Genomic DNA, 23,789 nt, shown 5'->3' with positions numbered 1-23,789 from the left:
GTCAGAGCTGGGGTAATGTTAGCCTTGAGGATCTGCCTTATCTGGGTTATATTGTGTTGTTGCTCTGGTAACAGCAAGTCTTATACCTTTATTAAAGGAAGCAGGGATATTTTATTTTACTCTCTAGACTCCAATCAAAGTGAAATTTTGAGGTTTCTTTCTACCACACTTTTGCTGTTAGTGGAAAAATTGTACTTGCTCTGCAGAAAGCAATTTTGGTCTAAAAAATAATCTTGTTTTTTTTTTAACTTTGGAAAATAAACATCACGACTTGCAAGAATGCTTGGTGTCCATATTCTAAGTAAAACCTGTGCTTTTAATCCAGTTTAAAAAAAATGGGGAAAATTCTACAGGAAACTCGAGGTCCAGAAGAATTAAACCTTCTTAAGCACTTTGTATACACTCAGTGCCATGCTGCTTTGTCAGCTTCAATTCAGAGATTGTCTCCAAGGCTTTTGACTGTTTTGGAAACAGGTCTTGCAGTGACAAGGCAGCTGTTGGGAAAGTTGGTTGTCTTGAGCTGTCACTGTGCTTTTCTGTGTCCGATTACAGAGTTATCTTGGGGCAGTGCTTGATGTTGTCTCTTGGTCAAATCACACTTTTATTATACAGGCTTTGAACCTGGTAAAAACACAGATGATCCATTGGTAGACAACAACTGTGATGCTGCCTTTAGTTTTGGGAGCTTCTCTTTCCATGCTGTTGCAATATCCTAGTACCTCACTTCCAGTGGGCTTGGTTTTTGCATTATCCATCCAAAGCAAGGCATTTATTTTTGCTGCTTCAGTTGAAATCCCTCTTGCCCAGGGTTTCTATTCAGAAAAACTTTGAAGCCTCATCAGAGGACCTGCTGTTTCATCTGGATTCAGAATTCAATTTTGGTGTTCACGGATTAGGATTTAGTAGTCTTAGTTATTGTTTTACATCTAGTTTAATTTGATCTATAGTATTAAAATCAGAATGCTCAAATTAAGTGTTCATTATTGTGTTTTGTTTTTCTTGCAGGGAAGTTACCCAGTGTGGGAAGATTTTATAAATAAAGCTGGGAAACTGCAGTCTCAGCTTCGGTAAGTTTTACGTTACACAGTCAAGATCCCCTACAGTTCCTTGGATTTGCAAACATTAAGATTAAATGCAGCTTTTGCAAGGCTAATTTTCTAAGCAGGTCCTAGTAAAATTGTGCATATTACATAGTCAATACCTGCATGTAATTTTTCAAATACTACTACTGGTGTTTTAATATATTTAGGAAAATTCATAATCTACCACCAGCTATACATAATAAACATAAAATGAGCTAAGTTTCATGGATTTTCATGGAAAATTGGAAAGATAGTCTACTGTTCTTTAGGGAGCACACATTTGGAGTTAGGTCTGTGTTGCCCTTTTATTAGTGTAGAATACAGAGGGGTTATGTTAGAAGATGGCTTGAAATACTAAGAAATCTTCGGTAGCCTTAACAGCATTTTATTCTGACTTAAAAATGAAAAAAATTGCTTAGCTGGATCATACATTGGTGATGATTAAAACTTAAGGGCTTGGGGTATACTTTGAAAATGGCATTCTGGATTTTTTAGTATATGGCGTAAGTATCACACTCAGACCAATTCTACCTCTAGAATTCATTCATTTGTAAAATTTGTTTCTGTTAATACGAATGCAAGCTCAATTTCCTCACAGCACTCTCCAAATCACAGTCTCCTCTCTGTTCTCCAAAGCATCAGGTTTTTTCCCCAGCAGCTGTAGTGGCAACAGGTTATTGACAGTCTGGTTTGTGGTTCTGTGTTGCATTATGAACCATTCCCAAAGAAGCTGGGAGTTAGCTTCATTTGCCCTAAACAGCTGGAAAATGCTGTTCTGCTACACCCTGCCTAAAATGCCACACTTGCGTGTGGTTTCTTTCTTTTCCCAGCTATCAGTGGAGTATGGAAGATGCAGAGGAAGTAGAGAAAGAAGAGAAATGGAGAACTTTCCTAGCCTTTTGTACTCTTCAAACACAGGCTTTCTGGGATGGCATGAGGGATAGTTTTGTTTATTTCCCGGTCCTGTGGTGTTGCATTCAATCAGTGCAGTGCTACAGGAACATGCAAGCAGGCAGCTTGAAAGCCCGTGTTCGAGGATTTGCTGTTTGTTTCTAGCAAATGTGAGCCTTTTGCTGCTGTTTCATTTCTGTGTGCTCTGATAAAGGACAGCAGATGTCATTTGAGCTGGAGCCAGGTCTTCCTGGATCTTGTTACTGGGGAAATGGTACTTTGTTATTAGCAATATAATTAATAATTAACAACATGGTACATGAATAACAGTGTGACCCACAAGTTTGGAAGATGAACATCACAAACACTGTTAAGGAAAATCCCAGAAAAGATTTTCTGGTTCCAGGGCCCAATATTGCTAGCTAGCTGTCAGGGTTGGTGGGGTCTGCCCTTCCTTTAATCTACTGTGCATGTGGAGGAGAGTCCTTATGCATTTGCTTGGTCCTCTCATGCATAGGGTGGTTTTTTCTGTGTGTGTGTTCAAATCTTTTGTGCTGTCAGTAGGCCATTTACTACGCTGCCAGTTACATCCTCTGTACCTTGAGCATATTTGGAGTGAGACTTGCATAAAATCTGACCTAATTAAGCAGTCCTGTGGTCTTTCTGGCTGAGGATCAGCTTCCCTGCAGGTCTGCCGGGGTTTTTGAGGCAAGCAAGGAGCTCTTGAAACAAAGTGAAGTTGATAGTCCCTGTTCTGGATTTCGCTTGAAAAGGCTGACTGACACCATCAGGAGAGAAAATCAGTTACTGTTAGAAAAGATGTGCAGAAACAGAACCATGAGGTAACTGTGGAGAGGGCACAATTGTGCTTTACCTGTAGAGCCCTGGCCTACTTTCACTTTAATTGGGTCAACCAGACTAAAAACCTTCAGAAATCTGGACTGACCTGAGGTGTTCAGGGCTCTGGGGCCTGCTTATCTGGAGCAAATGTGTCTGGAAAATTGTAACTCACGTTTGTTGTCCACTTGAACAGATGTGTGGTCTGTGTGTGCTTTCAGAGGTGGAGGGAGATTGGACTAGTGAGGTTGACACTTTGGATTGTGAAGTCTGAGATTGCTGGTGTACCTCTCAGGAAGGGTCCTGCTTGGAGGAGCAGTGGATCAGAAAGGGGTTTTGTTTGTTTTGGGGGTTTGGGGATTGGTGTTTTCTGTGGGTTTGAGCTCTGTGGTTTTTTTTCTTGAAATGGAGGGGTTTTTTTCTTCTTTCCCACTTTTTCATTTGTCAAAGAACTCCAGATCAGTCTGATTTCCAAGAAATTTTCTGTTTCAAGGGATGCTCATGCTCCACAGATGAAAAATGCAGGAAATTGTTTGGCCAGGATCCTAGATAAAAGGAAGTTTGTGCATGTTTATTCTTAAAATACGCATGTTCCCCGAAAATAGCAGTGGCTGTAATTTGTTCGCTAATGGGTGAAGTATAATGTGTGTTAGATTTGTTTTTCATGTTTGACTGCTTAATATTAGTTCATCAGAGGAAATCAGCTAGAAGGAGGGTGGCTGTGCTCTTTTGAAACAGCACCTGTCCTGTGCAATTCTCAGCATGGAATCAGCGTGGCTGCCTCCAAGTCCATAGTGCTAACACAAAGCGAGGAAGGGATTAAGAAATGAAGGAGGGAAAAGGCTAAGTTCAGATATAAAAGAGAATACTTTTTGTGGCCTCTGCAAGTTCACAGTGTTATTCTTTATAAGCCTAAATGTTTTTGGCAGTAATTAAATAGGCATCAATGAGACACTGCTAATGTTTTGTTATCTGTATGCATTTCAGGACTACAGTAGTAGCAGCTGCTGCCTTTTTGGATGCCTTTCAGAAAGTGGCTGACATGGCTACTAATACACGTGGTAAGCAGATGTGTCAATATTGAGTTTAACAGAACACTGTGTGGTTTATACCATTTGTCGTAATAAAAAGAAGTTTTAACTTGTTACATTGACAAGCAGATCTGTGAGACATCTGTTAGATGGACTTGCACTTTGAAAAAGTGGCACGTGAAAAAGGAAGTTGTCTTTATTGAAAAAAAAAATGCTGGAAACCTGTAATTTAAATGTGTCATCAATCATGTGAACACTTCTTAATTACCATTTGAATTATACGTTGATGAATAATATTTGAAAGCAAGATTTACAGAAATCTGTATTCACTGTCGCTTCTGTACCTTGTATAAATGTAAAAGGCTTGATACTCAGCTGGAATAAATAACTGTAGGGCTGCTGGAGACAGAGCAGATACTGGCTGATGCTGTGGCCTTTGGGTTCTGCCAGTAATGATGACCATGACCTGTACTTACATCTTTGAGCAAAGACTTTGCTTGTCCTTCCCCCTTAAGTCTGACATTCTTGGTCAAAATGAGTTTTCCTGGGCTGTGGGCTTCTCTGGGTAGCAGTCTAAGCGTGTTGGAGAGTATGGAGAGCCAAAATAGTGCAGCTGGCATTCTGTCCAGATTGCTGAGTTGGAAGGAGACAAAAGGCTGCTTCTCTCTGATGCTGGATGCCTGGTGACCACAGCATCATGTGCAGATGTCCCTGCAGTGGTAGGGCATTCCCCATGGTCACTGTCCTTGGACTGCTGCTGAAGAGTAAATCCAAAGTGCAGATAAATCACTGCTGAGGGAACAACTTTTTGTCACCTTTAACCTTAAAGGTTTTGTAGCATTTTTTTAAAGTCCTAGTGTGCCCTTGGCATTTGACTTGGAGAGTTAGAAAGTAATACTGCTGATGTGAAGAGTGTTCATTCCCATTAGCAGAGTGCAAGCTCAGCCAGACTTCCTCTTCCCTTCACTTCTGGCTAACAGGAGTAGTAGCAGCTGCTGGAGTGAGTACCAAGAGAATGGCAAGAGGGAAGAATTCTTTTTTCCTGTCTAAAGCTAATGTTTACATTCTGATAAGAAGTTCCTCATTATATGCATACCTACTGTAAATTATAGGTAATCTACTCACATAAAATAGTAAGCATGACAGAAAGTGGAATAAACTGAGGATGAGACCCAAGGCAGAACTTGGATTGCTAACATGTCTTTCTTTCAAGCATGTTCTCTTCTATTCCTTCTGCTTTCCCAAGGGGAAATAAAGTAAACTACCAAAATGATTCAGACTTGTCTTCTAGCTATGCTGGCAGGCTTATAGGACTTGCATTTGAGATACCAGAATGACTGAAACTCTCCCACTCTTAAACAAAAATGGCTTGTGTGGGGTTTTGAAGGGTATTTTACACTTTCTGCTGTATTATTTGGACCATGTCCAACAAGTGTTGTGTCTTATCTCTTCGAACACATCCTTTACAAAAGGAGCTCTGTGAATCCAGGCATGCCAAATTTGTATAGCTCCTCTGTTCTGTCTTCTGCCTTCCCTGACTGAAAGGATAGAAAGGAATTTTGGTTTTATTTTTAGAAAGTGATGTTCTGGGCAATGAATGAAAGCTCTGGGTTAGCTGGTGGTTCTGATCTTCCTCCCAACCTAACTTCCATTTGTGCCCATTCAAGTTTACCTTTGAGGTTGCACCTTGGTCCTTTAACAAATACAGATGGTTCTACCTTGCTGTGGACAGGGATAAACACCTGACCCTATGGAAGGTGATGGCAAAAGTCCCTATGACTTATGAGGGCACAATTCAGTAAAAATGTAATTTGCCATCAGTATAAAGAATTGTATTCCAAAACTGAAACAGAACAAACTTACTATTTTCCTTCTCTGATGTGGCAATTTTGACAGGCTGTTTTCCCTCCGAGGGGTTGCCTAACATGAAAAATTCTTTGTTAAATTTTGCCTGTTACTTACCCAGTTTATAAAATTATCAAACACCTGGCTGTGTTTCACACTGTTTAGAGGGTTAACAGATAAACCAAAGTTTACAGTTAACAGATTAACCAAAGTCAGGCAAGTTCATGTTCAGTTTCTGGGGATATATGAGACTCATGTAGCACTTCCCATGACAATGGCAGGGAGGTTGGTATATTTTACATCATAAGGCTGGTTTATCATTGCATGAGCCAAATACTACTTCTGGGACCTAACTGTATATGCAAATGTTGAAGCAGGTGCCTGCTCTGGAGGGACAACGTTACTTCCTTGTTAGGATGACTGAAGTGTTGTGAAGCTGGGTGCTGCCTTTAATTTGTAATTGCTTATACTACAGAAAGTGGCCTGTTATTTTAAGACTCACTGATCTAGCTGATGAAAGTGTTTTATCAGTCAACAGAAGCACTCTGGCTACTCTTTAATCTGTTTGCATCAGCATTAGCTTTGAAAGAAGAAAAAGTGTTTGCATGGATGTACATGTCCACACACACACAAGGGGAGACAATCTCCGTTTCAGTCACCAAGTGTTCAAGAATGGGAGCTTATATCCATCGTTGCTAGTCCGTGTTCCAACTGGTATCTTTACCTTGTGTGGCATTACTGCTGTTCCCAAGCTTTGTCTTTCCTCTTTTGGTGCATCGTTCTCTCCATGCCATTTACTTCCTTCTATTTCTGCAATGGTAATGATGTTAATCTTCACGTTCCCATCTGGAGCTCAGATAGAAGGCATAATTGGAGCTCTGCCTATGGTAAAACCTATGACTGGATGAATCTGATAACCTGTACTTTGCTGTATTTTCTTCACATTGTAGCTTCTAAAGTAGGAAAAGCCCTGAACCTGAAGTACCTGATGTTTTGTGGTGACTCAATACACAAATTAATTTCCCAACCAGCTCATTTCAGCTTTTGCTTCCTCCTTTGCTGTCTCTCCATTTAGATGTGTATCAACCCAAAGTTCAGTCTCTTTTTTCCTCAGTTCTGTTCCCTCAGTTCAGTGCTTTTTGATTTTAGCCTGACAAGTGAAAACACAGGGAAAGTGGTTCTGATGCATGTATCACCAAAATGTTGGGTTTCTGTGGGTCTGGTCATCTGAGAAACATCATTTGAATGGGGGAGATTGTCAAGTTATGTTGCTAATTCTCTAGTAATGCTAGCTGTATAGCAGTGTGTGCTGTTTTTGCTGGTATCAGAGATTTTTGAAAACAAAATTCCTTCAGATATTTTGATTTTTGAGCTCTGACAAAATAGAGACATCTATGTAGCAGTTTGTTTTATTCAAGCTGCATCTGTTTGGCATAAAGCCCAGCAGAACTCAGTAGTCTCCAGTGGAATCTGTATTATCTCTCACTATGAGTATTAAAGAGAATGCTCACAAAGTCTTAAATGAATGAGGTACTTCAGGGTACCTTTAAATCCTTAATATACCTTAAATAGTATTAATAATAACTCTGGAATACCTTAAAAGTGAAGTTTCCTTTTGGGGAGATGTATGCTCATGAGTTTCAGTTCAGGCTTTTCTCACATGGCTTATTACTGTCAATATTTGAGATACTTAATGTTTTTACCTGCATCAGTAATAATTCTGAATCAGAATCAGTTCTGAAACATGGAAGAAATTTAAATCTAAGTTCATTTAATAGCTGTTTACCTGATTATTTGTGCAATACAAGTATAGTCTCCTTTGAAGGCAAGAACTGCGCGTCCCACGTACTGTACGTTTAAATGTGATATATGATTATAAGGTGGGTTTCAACAGTACGTAAAAGGATGTGTGTAAATTGCTTTGCTTTTTGTATGCTAGTCTTCTTCTGCCTCTGCTGCATTTGAATGTCCTTTGTAGATAAGTACTAGAGCTCAGGAACTTGAAAAAGTAGGTGTGAAAAGTAACTATCCTCCTTGTGTTATGAGGGAGATTGATGTGAAGACATGCACACTTCTTCTGTATCCACTTAAGACACCATTGGCAGCTTCCATGGATAAAACCCTGCCCCAGTCGTGCCTGCCTGCATCTGCACAGGTGTAAATTAAAATTTATGGAAAGATGATCTAAAAGCTTTGATTTACCCAAGCTTAAAATTGATCTTCAAAGTGAGATTGTTAATGAGGCAGCTGATACTCAAGTCTTGTGGTTTTTTGTTTTTCATTCATATTGAAGGGTTTTGCATATACATAGGTGTGTTTGATATTAGCAGATTAGTTAAATCACTTCAAGAGGGTGTCAGCGTATCACACAGCTTTCTCTGGCCAGTTGGATTCCGTGGATTGTAGTGCTGTTTGAAGTTCCCTCTTGGCAAGTGCTACTAGAGGTATGTGTTCCCTGCCTTTGGTAACTCTGACATCTATTATGTTTTCCATCTCTTTCATTTTACAGACGTCTGAGAGGATTTTAAGGCAATGTAGAGCTACTGACAAGAGTTGCAGGAAATTCCACTTGAGAGGGAGACCTTCTCTGCTGTACTGAGGGGTCTGAGGTCGGGGAGGGAAGTACTGTGGATGGTCAGCCAGCTACCAAGGGACACTGAGTAGACTTGGAAGCAAAACTCAGCCTATGTCTGCATGGCATGCAGGAGCAGCAGGGCATCCAAAATCAGCATAGTAATTTTAATGTTATCCTTTCGAGTGGCAGGATTTATCAGTGTAGAAGAAGTGCTGCATTAAAGTGCCTGTACTTTTTTCAGGCGTCATTAAACTTCAACAGCACACAAAAATGTAAATATGGCTTAACACTTTTACTTAGAAAATTAAATTTGATTAATATTTGTGAGTATCTGCGTCAGGTAGCTCTTACATGGCACTACTCAGTGACTGCTCTTCATGTTTAGTAAGGCTGCTTAAAATAGTACTTTTGCTGCAGATCAGTGTTCCAGGGCAGACTCTACAACCGTGTTGCTCCAGGTACCGTGTGAGTACCCCTTCAAATAGTCCGTAGTTTGGGTGATACATTTTTATTTTAGCCAGGATCTATATGGTATGTATTGAAGTGGTTTTACAAGGTGACAAGCTGCTCAAAGTGTCGTAGGGCTGGAATTAGCATCTGTTATCTTCCAAGTAAGTGTGCTTAGGCCTCCTGAACCAGTATCTTGCTCAGTGCAAATACGGCACAGTGTGACCCAAGGCATGGTAAATCCTTGGTGCCACAGCAAAATGTAATGGACAGTACTGAATGGTGTTTTTAAAAAATTTATTTATTTTCATGGTGGGGAAAAAAAAATGAAACAGAAGTTAAGCCTGGGGAGGGGAAAGACACCATAATCTACAGCAGTAGACCTAAAAGCTGTATAACATTTTTTAAATAAACTGCTTTGCTCCTGGCTATGGACTGGGGAGTTGTGATGGTGAGCGGTGCCTAATTTCAGAGTGAAAACAAAGCTGGTCACAAGAGGAAGGGCATTCTCATTGTCCAATTCCTTTGTCTTTCTGACTCCTCTTTAATTTCAGATGCTCATACTCATAGCAAAACCTCTGTTTGAGCTTCCTGTCAGTTAAGGTATGACTTTGTAATAAGTACTTACTCTTCCTATGGAGTCTTTGAAGTAAAATAACACAGTCCAGATTTTTTCTTTGTGGATTTTCATATATAAAATAATCAGGAAGAAAAGTATTTAAATGAACCATTCAGTCTTCCAATATGTTTTCATGAAGATGATGCAAAACACGACCAAATTCAGAATCATTGGCAGATAATTTTGCAGCTGGATGCATATTACATATCTGTTGCATTTGGAGAAATGGAACTTGGATATTCTGTTTTACAACAGCTAAAACTGCAGATCACAAAGGCCGTGCTGTGTTATTCTCTGTTTCCGTGTTCCCATCTTTCTCTAGACAAGTAGCAAATGTCGGTCCATGTCTTTCAACAAGTGTGTCACCCTGAGAACTCTGCTTCTGATGTGAACCTGTTTGGCTGGAGCAGTCAAAATGGGATGAGCATCTTAAATGCTCAAACACAAGACAAGTGGTTTGGTTATTAATTACTAGATTTTATACTTAGGGGCTTGGAAGGGCTGCTCTGCAGATAAAAAATAACATGGCCATTTTCTTTTCTTTGGGTGAGTGCAGGCATTTCAGCATAAAGAAATATTATTTATTTATGCCTTATTTTTTCCCTTGAGGTCAAGATGAAATCTAGCTCAGGGTCACTGACAACATTTGTGCTGCTTTCTCCTACCTAAGGAGAAATATTCAGGGCAATAGACAAAAATAATTGCTGTAGTAACTTACATAGCCAGCTGCCCCTTGGTACAGTGCAGAGAGTGACGCAGGAGTGTAGTTTGCATTTGCCCTACAACCCAGTATTTTTTTGAGCTTGCTAAGGTGCTTGCTAAGAGACTGAAATGTTGTTAGGAAAGGGAGTAAAGCTACCAGGTGATTGTGTGTGCTAAACAGAAAACTTGAATACAAAGCCAGCTTCTATGAGGGAGAAAAAAAATGAGTGAGGGAGGAAGAAGCAAACAAGCTTCTTTAATACTTCATCCAAGGAGTGGGCAGGTGTGTTAAGAAAGAAGTGGCTGGACTTTTTTCACATGACCAAGTGTAAGTGTGCTCACTATAATCTGAATTGGAAATCTTTGGGATTTTGGGGATAGGGAACAGCTCAGAGTTAATTTTTCATACAGTTGGTTGTAGTTCTTCCTCTCTTCTTACTTATACAGCTGTGTTGCTTTTAGGAGGATAGAATATCAGATCCTGTTTTTTCTGCAGGCTTGGGATGGATGGATTGTTGTTTCCAGCTACATGATGAATTTGTATCTCTGGGGGCATCTTCACACAGAGCACCTACACTTCTGTAACTAAGTACTGGTTTTGTAGCTGTAAAGAATTTTCTAAGTCTTGGCAGCAGAACCAGACTTTCGATGTCTTAAACATCCAGTTTGGGAAGTAATGAGGATAAATCATAAATGGCTCTGAGGATTTCCTTCAGATAATTTATTAGGTTAGAATCAAAGATGCAAAAACATACTTTTGATGATGGGATGTGGATTTGAAAGTGGAGGCTGAGGTTTTGGTTGGTGGTTGGTTTTCCCAGTGTAGCACATGTTTCTGTGGTGGGAGATCCCCTTTCAGGCTAATTCAGGCAGCCTTTTGATGTGATAAATTACTAGTTGGCACACAGTTAAAATGCTGTAGTAACCACAACAAGAGAGTTGTTGCAGCTCTTACTTACTTAGTTTTAATCTGTCACCAGTTGGGTAGCAAAGGTAGCTGAAGATCTGTTCCCATTGAGTTTTATTTAGTATCTTTTTTTATTTGCCAAATATTTATTTGCCAATATATTTATTTGTTCTGTGTGGTGTGGGAAGAGAATTCGAAAATCAGCTCAGACTAAGCAAGGTTTCTGTGAAGTAGGGTGGTGCTTCTTGTCCCTTGGACCTTGCCCATAACAAACTGTGGCGGCTGCAGAGCAGTTGCTGAGCTTCTGCAGCCTCACGCTTTGTGCCTCAGCTGTCTGGAACTGCAGGTTTGGGGGTTGTCTTTTTGTTGGTCACCTCAGTGGTGGCTTCCAAGAAGACACATGTTGGTGAAGTATCAGATTGGTGCCGTCAGCTGGCTTCTTGCAAACTCACCAGACTCTAGGGGTGTGAGTGTAGACCTGACCAGAGTCCTGCAGTTTACTCAATCTCATTGCATTCCAGTCCACACATCCTTGAACCACTTGTGAAGTTCCTTTGTATCAGACAATTTGTGCAAAGGCTGCAGTATAAAATGTGTGCTTTCACTTGGGATGTCTTCTCCAGTTCCCTCTGTCTATTCCTACCCTGACTGGAAAAAAATTATATTTGTTTCTAATGACATAAGGGACCTATACAAAAAGTGAAATTATGAGCTGCAGCAGACTAATTGCGAGTGGAGTGTCCATAACAATGGAGCTCCATCTAATCATTAACAAAAGCAAAAACAAAAGTAATTTTCAGCAGCAGCAGTGACATTTGCATTGTCTAACAGGTTTTTTTTTGCTCTCCTTAATTCAGGCTGCCTCCCAGAAAAATGCTCTTCCACACATTTTTGTAGGTGTCAGGACCGTAGATCGTATACGTTCACTCTGTGTGCGTCCATGCAAACTAGTGTTATACTGCCAGGTGATTTACTCGGTGATATGATTCATCTCATGTTTGCATACCTGCTGCTTCCCCAGGAAGCAGTGCATGTTCATGGTAATAATGAGGTCTTGCTTAAAAATAGACCAGCTTTCTTAATTTTCTTGTCCTTCTGTTTGCTTGATGATTTGTCGGGTGTTGCCAGCACAAATGTTTGTCCCTGTTGCTGTGCAAGCTGTTCACCCCTTCCCTCCTCCCTTCACGTTAGTTTTCTTCAGTGAAGCAGTTCCCTGCTCTTTTCTTCCCCGGTTCATGTAGTAAAACCTGCACTGTTCAGGCTTATGGGCTCATTTAGAGAGGTGGGGTAGAGTCCCCATCTGCCTAGGACAAGAAGTGCATTTCGCTGTGTGTCTTCCTCTTCCACTCCCACACATGATGGAGTCCAACCTGTAGAACTACTTCTGAAAAGTTAAAATAATATAGTTACCTCACTGTTTCATTTCAGGGCTCAGAGTCCTCCCTCTTGTCTTTGTGCTTTCTACAACAGTTTTTTTCTACAAATAAATCTGTGACCTGCCCTCCATTCAGGTTTATTTTTTTGGACAGGGTGGAGAAGGAAACGAAGATGGGCTGTTTCCAAAGGAGCCCTGGGTTGTGACCTGATAGTACTTCCTGTAAAATGTTTGGACTCTCTGTAGTTACATATATGCTTAAATCCTCCTACTGCTTTGCAGTTGGTGCTTTTTTTGTTGTTTTCACATGGGCCTCTTGCGTGTAAAGTACCTTTTCCAATCTAATGAAGCCATTGAAAAATGCTATGACCTTTTCAGCAGCCATCCCAACTCAAGCTTTGTGGAAACCACTTCAAAACTAGGAGCAGTGACAATTTTCTGCATGGGCACATTCATCCATAGTGTCGTGGGGTAAAAGAGGTCTGGGTTTGTACAATCAGCCCCTGCAATTGTTGTGAAATTCTGCTCTCCCGCAGCATTTATTACTATGTAAAATTGAAATCTGCATGATTTCCTGCTGTGAACGCCTGTGCCGAGGGACTGGTTTCTATAGTAACTAATATCAGGGAGCTGGCTGGGACTTCAGTTTGGAGCTGTATTTGAGCCTGTTTTGCAGTTCGATGCAACCCTGTGCGAGTACTTGATGGATGACAAACAAGCAGTCGGGTTTGTGGCTGCCATTACTACAGTAGCAGTGCTGTGCATCTTGGCATGTTCACTGAGAGCTAAAAATAGGCTTTTTGCAAAATAGATTTGGAGGTGAGGAGGGGGGTTGTCTTTTTCTCCGACACCAGTCCCCTCCCTTGGTAGAGCTGCTAAATGGAAACACTAAAGAATACATCAATGAGTGTTTGTCCTGGGGTCACTTCAGCCCACCCCAAAGTGAAAGATATGCGTGTGAACTGGGTCCATTTTCTCTTGAGAGTAACAGCCACTGGTGTTGCCACTGTTCTGTTTCGAAGCAGAGCTGGTGTTCGTTCTGCTGAGCATGATAAATAGCATTGTTAATGTGTTTTCATCTGCAGGAGCAGCTTCTGCCCTTACTTAGGCCCAGACACACCTGCTAAGTGTATTTGGTTTTGCAGGGTTAAGCAGGGGTTGGAGTGTTGAAGCTTGGCTTGTATAGACTGTAGGCTTTCAGGGTGCCAGGCAATATGCAAAGCCTGGTTTGCATAATTTGTAATTAGTCCAGAAAGGCATAGTGGGGTCAGATACTTGAAAATGTAACTGAATCTTTTATTTAGGGTCACTTTAAAAACTTGAATCATGTGATGGAGGTGCGAAAGAAATGCAGAACAGTGCTTGCTGTCCTGACAAGTCCTCTAAGTACAGAAATTGGACTTAGGCAGGCAATAATGGTTTGGTCTCTTTTTTTCCCACCCCAGTAGTTCCCCATATTGTGATGAGGCCAAGCTCTCTAAAGTAAACTTGGAGCATTGATGAAAGTCTAAAGTGTGAAGATGTCATTTTGTATGACTGAAGGTTGGTTATCCTGGCTGTGCAAGAAAAGGAGATGTGTATCAGATGTGCTTGTCTTCCAAGCCTTGTCCCCCTAGAAGCCAAGCATCTCTGAGGAGAGGATGAAGTTGTATGTCCTGTGTACTTGTAGACGTGGACTCACAAGGAGTGCCATTTGCTCAGCCAGTGCAAGGGGAGCCTTGACTTAGCCACCCTCAGAGCAGCCTCTTACTCATTTGGTATTTGAGGATGCCAGAGTGGGCTGAGGAGAGTGAGTGTAGAGAGGAAGAAATGTATGGTGGACAAAGAGGAGCTGGGTGTGTTGTGCTGGGCATATTTAGGGAACATCTGGTACATACCCATGAAGAAGTGAGGGATTTTATTTAAAAAAAAAATTTAAAAAGTAAGGGGTTTTATTTATTGTTCAGACCGGTCATCTTTTATATTCACTGTTTACGTATGCAAACCCATAGTAAAAGTATTACAGTGATTTTAAAAAACCCGATAAATTACTGGATTAAACTATTTGCGTCAAGAGAGTAATGATGCATTTGAATAATCTGAGATAATTTGGCACTGAGAGATGACCAGATTAACAGTTTCAGAAGTAGGATTGGAAACTGTCATTTAAGAATATAATGACTCATGTTGCTGAGAAATCATCCTCACCTTTGTACTTGTGTAGAAATAAAAAAAATCTCCCTTTCTTTCAAGCAGATATTAAGTAGAGTGCTGAAATGAGAATCTTCGAGTAAGATTTTGTTATATTTACACAATATAGTGATGGAAGTCCAGAACGCTGAGTTGTTATAAATAAATTAAATCCAAAGTACATTTAGTAAATACTTAAAGTGCATATTGTGATGGATTACCCCTGTTTTTAATGCTTTTTCATTTTCTGCTAGTTTGCAAAATCACTGGATTCCAATAGAGCACATTTCCGTTGGAGGCTATTGTGAATGTGTATCCATTTTAAATCTAGGTTGTCTTGCAGGGAGAATAGCAGCTCTGTGTGAGTGTTAGTCGCTGTGGTTCAAAGGTAAAGAGTTCATGTGTAGCTCTTCTGGAGCTGCTGCAGAGGCAGGAGCCTTGGTTATGAATATAGTCAAGGAAATGTTTTAGCTATTAAGCTGAAATGTTGGAGAAATGAATGTTGTCACTGAGTGTGTACCGTGATGCAAAGCCCTCCCCAGACTGCTGGGCTCAAGTGCACGACGTGCGCTCAGGACGGATAATTGATTTAGATGAACAGATTTTAATCTTTCATTGTAAGCTTGAGGCCGGCCTCACTCAGAGCTATAAAGTCCATGTTTCTCAAGCTGCACTTCTGCAAGGGTTTTAGCCGTTCTCTCTGAAGTGGCTGCCTGTTTTCAGAGACTCTTTGTTCTTCCCAACATGTTCTCTTTGTTGGCAATCTTACTAATTTAACATGGCTTTCAAAATTAGGAGTAGGAGAAAAAGCCTTGTTCATGTATGTTCCCAGCTAGGGTGAAAGTGCTGAACTTGCGGTGTGCATCTATAAAGACAATGAAGAAGCTGGTTGAGATGTTACTCTAGGGTGACTTTATGCACAGTGTAATTAAGCTTCAAGTTTAGATTTGAGTATTTTAAAACAAATGTACTTGTTAGAATAAAGCTTTCTTGTTAAGGCTTTGTGTTAGGGTTAATGGGTTCTCACAAGAAAAAAGCTAATGTCTTCAGAAGTGCATACAACCACCCATCTGCCCATCATGAATATTGCTAAGGGATTTTTGAGCCTAAGTGGCAAGAAGTCTGTCCTGTCCTCTTAGGTTGGTTAATGAAGGCTAAAGCTTGGTCAGGTTAAAAAAATCATCTATTCAACAGCCTTTCCAAAGCTCTTTGTCTCCAATGTTTTGACTGTTGCCTAATCTGTTGAAATTGGTCAGAATTCCAGCCTCTTTAGAGTTCCATTTTTGAGGTCATGATTGTCATGGATAAAGTAGTATATATTTTCTTGTTTATGCTTAACTTTTGTTTACTTCAAGTTAGTCACAGTTTGGTTCCAACTTATTTTCACATGTGATTTTTTTTTTTTTTTGGCCAAAAAAGGAAGCTGGACTCAAAACTTGTGCCCTCCAGGTGCACCCGTAAGCTGAAAGATGTATGAACAGCTTTCTTTAAGAGAAAAGGTCTCTTAGATGAAACATACTCAGTGTGTAAAAAGCTTTTTGTGACCAATGGGAGTAAACATTAAACATTCATGATGCAGCTTTAAGTTGCATGGAAACAAACTGGGGCAAGTCAGTTCATTTTACCTTTGATTCACTGCTTCCAACCATTAGGAAAGGTTGAAGGGACACAAGGCAAACAGGAGTCTCTTCCTTTAGCTTTTTCTTGTAATGACATATTTTGCCTCAAACAATAGTTTCAGTAAGTAGATGAACAAAAGTTATAATCTCTAAAATTTATATTTTTTTTTAATTTTTAAAAGCAAGCAATGCAGTAATAGCAATTTACATAATTGCAATGATTCCTAGTTAAAAGGAGATCTAGTTCTGTTTAAAGGGATAATGAAATAAAGACTTCCAAGAATAATCCTGGGCTGTAGAGGTTTCGACATCCCCAGGATGGAGGTGTGAAGTGGTAGTTTAACCCCAAGACTTCGATGTCATACATTGCCAGGCACATCTATTTTGTATGACCTATCTATAGCAATGAGAATTTCTTTTGGTCCTAAGATCTGCGAAGTTTGTTCAAGTTACTTGGAGATCAGTGTGAGATGCCATGTAGTTCCTGTAAAGTGACTACATCAAAAATGTAGGGTCTGTATTTCCTGGTATCTAATTCCTTCAGTAATGTTACTTAAGATCCTAGGTATGCTGCTTTGCATGCCCAGAACTACCCCAGAGCATTACCGGGACTGAACAGTGGGTAACTGTTCACAGGATATGGGGGCAGCTAGAGTTTCACACTCCTCCCACTTTCTTTTTTTTTTCCTTTAAAAAAAAAAAAAAAAAAAAAAAAAAAAAAAAAGTGTGGGGTAACTTGTTTCCTGGTGTTTTGTGGCTTTGTCTGGATTTCCCTCTCTGGTTCACTTAGTTCTGCTTTACAGAGGGTATTGTTTGTTTTTATTGGAAAGAGGCTTACCTGTGGTTTTTTGTTTTCAGCTTCTGTGGGTTTCTGTGCTTTTTCCTTTCTAACTGTGGCCCTGCATGTTTCCTGCAGCATTTTCAATGTATTTGCATTAATATGGATGACTCGGAAATATTTATGTAGAACAGCCTCATTTTGCAAGAGGATTGGTAATAACAAAAGATGAGCAAGATGCAGTATTGATTGGTTGAATGGGATCAGGCCTAGCTGAAGTTCTGTTACTCTTTTCTGGATTCCTGAAAACTTCAAGTGCTCTTCTTGCAGCACATACAGACCTTTCTCAGTGGTTGTAGAGGAAGGATTAAGGCAGACAAACCCGTTTCTGCCATGTAAAGAAGGTGTCAAACTAGACAATCCTGAAAGCCTTGTTTTTAAAGCTCCACTTCCTGGCCATATTAGTTCAGGATTTAATTATACAATAATAAGATTTCTTACATGCAGTATATTTGAACAAAGACCTTTCCATGCAGCAATAAACGCTTTGTAATAACTTACCTTCTCTTTTGTTTTCTGTTAACTTGTTTTTGATTTCAATTCTGTAGGTAGAGCTGCAACTCTTTTTAGGATACTTAAAAAGGGTCAACGGGGAGTTTGTTTTTTGGGAATAGTTGTCAAAGTCTTCTCACTAGTTTAAGCTATAATGAAACCCATTTTAATATTTTTATAAGGCTGTTTTTAGACTCATTTATGCTGATGGAAGAGTAGGAGTAGAGTTGCTTTGGCACAAACATGAGGAACAGCATCGCGAGGTTGATGGATATGTTCTCAATATCATTTATCAGTTAATTAATTCTGTTTGGGAAGGTTTCTGTGAAAGCACTACCCACTGATGGCCTTGTATGATTTAAATATCTGTGAGTTATTTTAGTATGGACAACTGGACAGGTCAGTCTTGGAAAAAAGTAGCTTCTGAGCTTGGAAAAAAGCCTCTTGGGTTATCCTTGTTAATAGCCATCTAGTGCATAATTCAGAAATTTTTTTTTAATCTTTTATAAAGTATTAGGGTGAAGCATGACTAGAGGATTATTCACTCCAGTTACCTGTGCAAAGTTTTGCAAGCTGATGTGAGTGAGAACTGTTCTTTGATAAGTATGAGTGAGTGAATGAACGGTGGGGACCAGTGGCTGCCATTTTAGGATTTACGTATGGAAAGCATCAGGCCAGAAAGCCTCTCAGGCTCTTGGTCACCCTACCTTTTTGTTTCTTAGTCAACTGAATGCCTCTCTGTCCCACAGACAGAGAGAAGCCTGTCTGGCTTCACCTCTCTTTCCTGGTCATCTGCTTCACCTTGGTTTTGAAATATGTCTGTGCTGCTGACCACAGAAATAAAACTTGGCTTTGATTTGAGTTTCATCTTGCAGTTGCTGGTCTCTGTGGGACTAACTGGACCAGGACTTCAAAGCATCAAAGTGATTCACAGCTAATTTTCTTTTTAAGGACCAGGAGGACCATTAGATCATCTAACCTGATTATCTGTGGAGGGCTGGTCAGGGCTTAGTCTGCTGCAGGCCTTTTGCTGGACACAGCCATGGCTGGAGCCCGCCAGCACAGAGGGGCGTGGGAACAGGCAGTGTCTCTGGAGTGGCAGATGTGCTGGAAAATGCTCTGGGTGCATCTTTTTTGTATAAATGTATATGTAGGAAAAAAAATGAATCAAACTAGTACCCATAAGAAGTCTTGCTTGGATTTGTGAAGGAAGTACAGACTTCGGGTTCGGTTGTGTCTGTCATCTGTGGATTTTGCATAAAATTCACAGACCAGGGAGAGATTGTTTTGCCACAACTCAAGAGTGTGCAAGAAAACATACTGCCTTCTATAACATCACTGACCTGGTGCTCATGGACTATATCAAGCCATGGCGTGGAATGAAATGTCATGGCTAGGAGAGAGGAAGGTGCTGTGGAGAGGCCGGTGACTCCCATTTGGGGGTGGTCAGCTGAGAATTCAAGTGAAACTGCCGTGAAGAGATCTGCCTTTGCTCTTGCAGGGCTCATGACACCTGTTCAGCACAGAGTTCCCGTGGCTCATGCTGGTATTGGTGACTGAAGTCCTCTTCAGAACTGTCAGTTTCGTATGCTTTCTTTTTTTTCCTTCTTCTTGTGGATTGAAATTTCCCCATGGCAAATGGTTCTATGCTCAAACTGCCTGAAGGTTACCCCTTCCTGTGAAATAAGCAGAGCTGTGTCAGTGGGAGCAGAGCCAGGAGTGGAGGCTTGCATCTTGATTTCCTATGGACTTACTTCATTAATGAAATGGATGGTGGTAGTGGGTCACTTAACACTTGCATATTTTGCAGTTTTTGTCAGTGAGAAGAGACAAAAAGCCCAGCTGCAGCAGCGGTCATGGAAGCTGCAGGTGTGAGCTTGGCTGGAGAATGCCAAACTGCCATCTGTGGTGAGGCTTTGTGGAGTGGTTTTTTTGCAGGCCATTTGCCTAGAAATGAGAGCAAGAATAGAAAATAACAGGAGTAACTGAAGCTAGCTTTCCTCCAGTTTCTGCCACCTTGCTGGTTAGCCAGAAGTCTGTGAAAGTGTAAGAGCTGAAATTGCATTAGGCTTAAGGGGTGAATGTAGATGGTTCCCTGCCAGCATGTTCAATCTTTTAGCTACTTTCTTCCCATGTTACTTTAAGCAGGTTTGTTCTCTGGTGTCAAGATCTGGAAAAATAGAAGAAAAGTTGCAGGTGTTATTTGCATAAAATGTATAAAGCGAAGAAAAGCAGCAGCATATTGCATTGCTTACTTATGTGGTTAATACCCATTTTTGTGCCTGTGCTCTGACATTTTAAAGCTAGGTAGTACAGTAAGTCACCCTAAGCATTTAAGAAAAGAAAAATAAAATGTGATGGTTGCCATAATTAAGTCAGTGGTGTCCTGTATGCATTTTAAATTCCTAGTCCCCCAATGCTGTTAAACTTTCTTGTCTGGTATGCAGCACGTCTGCTTGTTTACAAAATGCCTTGGAGCTGCACGGATTCCCTCGCACTGTGTGCAGAGTGGTTTATAACAGTTAGGCATGTGTTGTTCTGACCAGGGAGATGTACTTGGAGCTGTGCACAAATAACAGTTTCCAGGAATGGTCATGAGGATCAGCAGGAGGAGCTTTGAAGAGTGCGTGGGTGCAGCATGATCTTTGGCTGAGGGGAAGCCCTTTGCTCATGACTGGGGGAGTTCAGGCTATTCTGAAATGCAGAGCCTGAGCAGTTATTTCCCCAGACAGCTTCCTGGAATAACAGAAAGACGGAATCTAAGCATTCTGTCTCTCTTTTCCTCCTGATTTGCACTACAAGAAGGAGTTAGGCAGTGAGGAAACTGGTTTTCTTTTAAAGTTGAAAATATTTGTGAAGGCAAGTTACATTCACAGCTGTCTACTTTTGAGACACTTTTTTCTGGAAGTAGAGGCTTTAAGCAGCTGTAAGACCAGAAATGCAGCACAATGCATTAGCAACTGTATTTGTCATTCTCATCTAGAGAGAAATGTGCTGATTACATTCAGCAGTTTCTTTTTTTAGCTGGAGAGAAATGAGATGCTGGTCTTTATTCAGCTAGCTTTGTGTATTTGCAAATTGCAATTTCTACTATCTGGGCAAAAGTGATGGGCACTTAACAATATAAAGAAGTTAATATCTCACTATCGCTTCATGGAGTTGATTGACTAGTCTTTTCATAACAATGAAATCTACATATTTATGAGCTGGTCTTAGAGTTTGGGTAATTTTTTTATTGCATTAAATTTAATTATATCAACTACTGGTGGATGATTTTTCTTTTGGTGGAGGCTGAGAGATCTTCTGTTTGACAAGACTTGAAAGAATTAACAGATGATTTTGCAACAGCTATCCAGCAGCTTGTTGTTTGGAATTTTGATTTGCACGCTAGACCACTTCAATTGGATGTGTCCACTATATCTGGAATAAACAGTCTTAGCCTTTGCAGATTTGCTAGTGCTTCTATGCAGCTGCCAGAGTGGCAGGGAATACTTCTGTTATATGAAATTTGCAATAATATCTTAACGTTACTTGTTTCTCCTGCACATCAGTCTCACAGTTACTCTCTTTAGAGGCTGTCTTTGTGTGGTAAACATGGTATTTATGGTGTTAAAGCAATAACAGCTTCAACAGTAGATCTCTGGTTTGTATCCAGTTCCTGTGACCTGGGCCATTCGTCTGAACCATGGGCTGCAACCCTCAAGTGTGTTCTGTCATACATTCCCAATGGGTCATAAACCTGCAGGTCGTATGACCTGGCATCAGCTGTAAAAGGAGTGGAAATGAGCTATTCCAAGGCTTTGTTGAAAGGCTGTATAGCTCCTGTAAGTTAGCTGATGGAAATGACCAGTGTGGTGCCTTCATGGATCTGCTGGATTAATTACTGTAATAAGCAGGAAAAAATGGTGGACCAAGACAGTGTGTAAAATGTGGAGGATTGCAGCTTACCCATTATCCAACTGTCGTCTTTCTCTGTGTGCAAGGTTTGAGGAGACAAGTAGGAAGTATGGTCCTCCTCCATAATAAGCTGCTTCTGGCAGGCAGGGACCTCTTTGGTGGTAAACTGTGGTCATCCTAGTAGTTAGAGGAGCTGGTTGGTCAAAGATGGAATTGCACAGATCTACAGAGGTTTATGTCTCAGGATTAAGGCTCAGTGTTTTACTTTAAATTGGATGCTTTGCAGGAAGAGTTAGTGCTAGACCCATTCATCTGTCCTGCTTTGAGCTTTGTCAAGGCACTGACCTTGTCAATTGCTAAATGACCTGAAAACAAGATGAGCCTTAGACTGTATTCAGAGCTGGATGAGGAGCATGGAAACTGAGTGACAATGCAATTGCAGGTCGGTAACTGCAGGTCAATAGTTAACGTATTTTTAATGAACTTTCTGATTGCAAGACTTATGAAACATTGTGATTGCATCCTCAGCACTGTGTGTGACTGGGCTTGTCTTGGAGGAAGGAGAGCTTTTTGTGCCTGGTACCATCAGAATAACAGCTTGAGAGCTCTTAACTCCTCCAGTTCCTGAGACATTTACACCACAGAAGTAATCAAAAGCATAGGAATTTAGTCCAGAGCATGATGATTTCCTTTAATCCATGGCTTTTAAAGCATCACTGTTTCGTTTCTGTTAATGCAATGAAAACATGTGTCTTGCAGTTTTTGAGTAGCTCTTCCTGGTATGAGCATCTCTAATAGCTCAGACATATTTCATTCAAATTAAAATGTACAGGGGCCTGTTTATAAACCTCCAAAGCCAGGTTTATGGCAAAGACACTGACTGAGGCTACTTGTTAATTGTGAGAGTGGATTGGATATTTAGCTCCTAATTCCTATGAATAGGGTTTTTCTTCGATAACATCATTTGAGTGAAAGTGGGAGACAGGGGGAGGAAAAAGAAATGGGAGAGTGTTCACATTTGTCAGGCCAGTATTTTCCAAAACCCTAAAAGTTATGTGCTGTAAATCATACACTATAATGTATGATTTATATATAAGATGTGTTTCTGTAATTGCCGGCATAAACACAGATGGCTGTGACCCTTTGAGAAGAGTATTGCAATCCTAAATTTAGCACTTCCTAAGTAAGGAACCTCCCTTGCTAATTTGTACCACTGAGTGGAATAAGGGCTGTGCATTGAAAATGTATTCCTTAAAGTTTTGCAGATCTGTTTGTGACTCTGTGATATTCTGATGCTGTGTGATATTCTATAGAAGACTCAAGAATCAGGAGGGTTTCTAAGGCAGCATCCTGGTGTTCAGGGACATCCCAATGCAAATTCTTGAATTCATCACAGATTTTGATCTTTGTCCTTGGATGTTGTATGTTTTTCAGTTGGTAGCAAATGTAATTTTCATGTGTGCAAAGGAGGATAGTAGTGTGGTATGTAAATGAAAAATTATAGGAAGGGAAACTTTATTGGTTGCTTTATAAAGTGTTTTCCCCATAAACGTTATTGGCAGAAGGTATTGCAAACTTACAGCTCCAAAATAAGGAATTTTACTACATCCTCTTTAGCGTACTTGGAAGTTGTTTTATGGCACAGTAAGTCAATTTTCTGGACCTACTAATATCTTCCCTCTTACAGAGGACAGTATCAAAGAATCACACAATCATTTAAGCAGCAAAAGACCTAAGATAATCTAGTCCAACCATAATGTTCAGGTTTTGTTTAAATTTTTATCTCTCTTGAGTTCTGAAGACAGGATGTGTTTTTTAATAGTGACAGTTCTTGATTTAAAAATAAAACAAACCTTCAACAAAATGGCTACCACGCAGATAACATACAAGTCAAAAGCAAGGTGCTCTCCTAGTTCAGACAGGATTTGTTCCTGCATATTAAGCAAGCTGAGAACAGGGACAAAATAACTTGTTATTCAGCTTGTTTAATAAAAAAAGGTTTTTATTGTTGTTGGCATCAGAATCTCTGCAGACAAATGATGGTCAGACAAAATATAATGTAAGTATTTATGTAAAGAAACAATCTGCCCCAATAATAATACAGCACATCCTATCAGTTCCATGTTTGTACTGCTGCAAATTTGGATACAAAAAGTGATTTTTTTTTTCTTTACACTTATTCTTTTCCAAATCTTTGAATTGATACAGCACATCTGTGCTACTTGAGAACAAAAAAGTATGAAGTCATCATCCCATAAATAGCCTGTAGGATGAAAATGCTGAAGACAGCCTTCTTTTCATCTCCTGTGGGTCTCTTGTATGGGACTCCAGAATCTTGGCTTTGATTCTTCATGCAGAGTCTTCACAATATCCACATTTGGGCTATGAATGTAGCTGAGAACAGATCTGCTTTAGATCTTCATGGCTAATAATAACTTAAAGGAACAAATGCTTCTAGCAGAA

General features: G+C 40.2%; 1 protein-coding gene across 20 annotated transcripts in view; it reads left to right on the top strand.

The window, feature by feature from the left end:
* MTSS1 (MTSS I-BAR domain containing 1) overlaps positions 1-23,789 on the top strand; it is a 126,465-nt gene that overhangs the window by 16,032 nt on the left and 86,644 nt on the right. For all 20 annotated transcript variants that reach the window (XM_042036570.1, XM_042036563.1, XM_042036562.1 and 17 more), the window contains exons 3-4: positions 1,006-1,067; positions 3,798-3,871. In XM_042036570.1, the coding sequence (XP_041892504.1) occupies positions 1,006-1,067; positions 3,798-3,871 (136 nt within the window). The remainder of the gene's footprint in view (positions 1-1,005; positions 1,068-3,797; positions 3,872-23,789) is intronic.

The sequence above is a fragment of the Corvus kubaryi genome, unplaced genomic scaffold (genome assembly GCF_017639235.1).
Source record: "Corvus kubaryi isolate FWS band 111438036 unplaced genomic scaffold, C.kubaryi_AGA036_p1.0 37385, whole genome shotgun sequence".
Lineage (NCBI taxonomy): Eukaryota > Metazoa > Chordata > Aves > Passeriformes > Corvidae > Corvus > Corvus kubaryi.
Note: the sequence above shows the minus strand (reverse complement) of the source record. Positions and strands in the feature narration are given on the sequence as shown.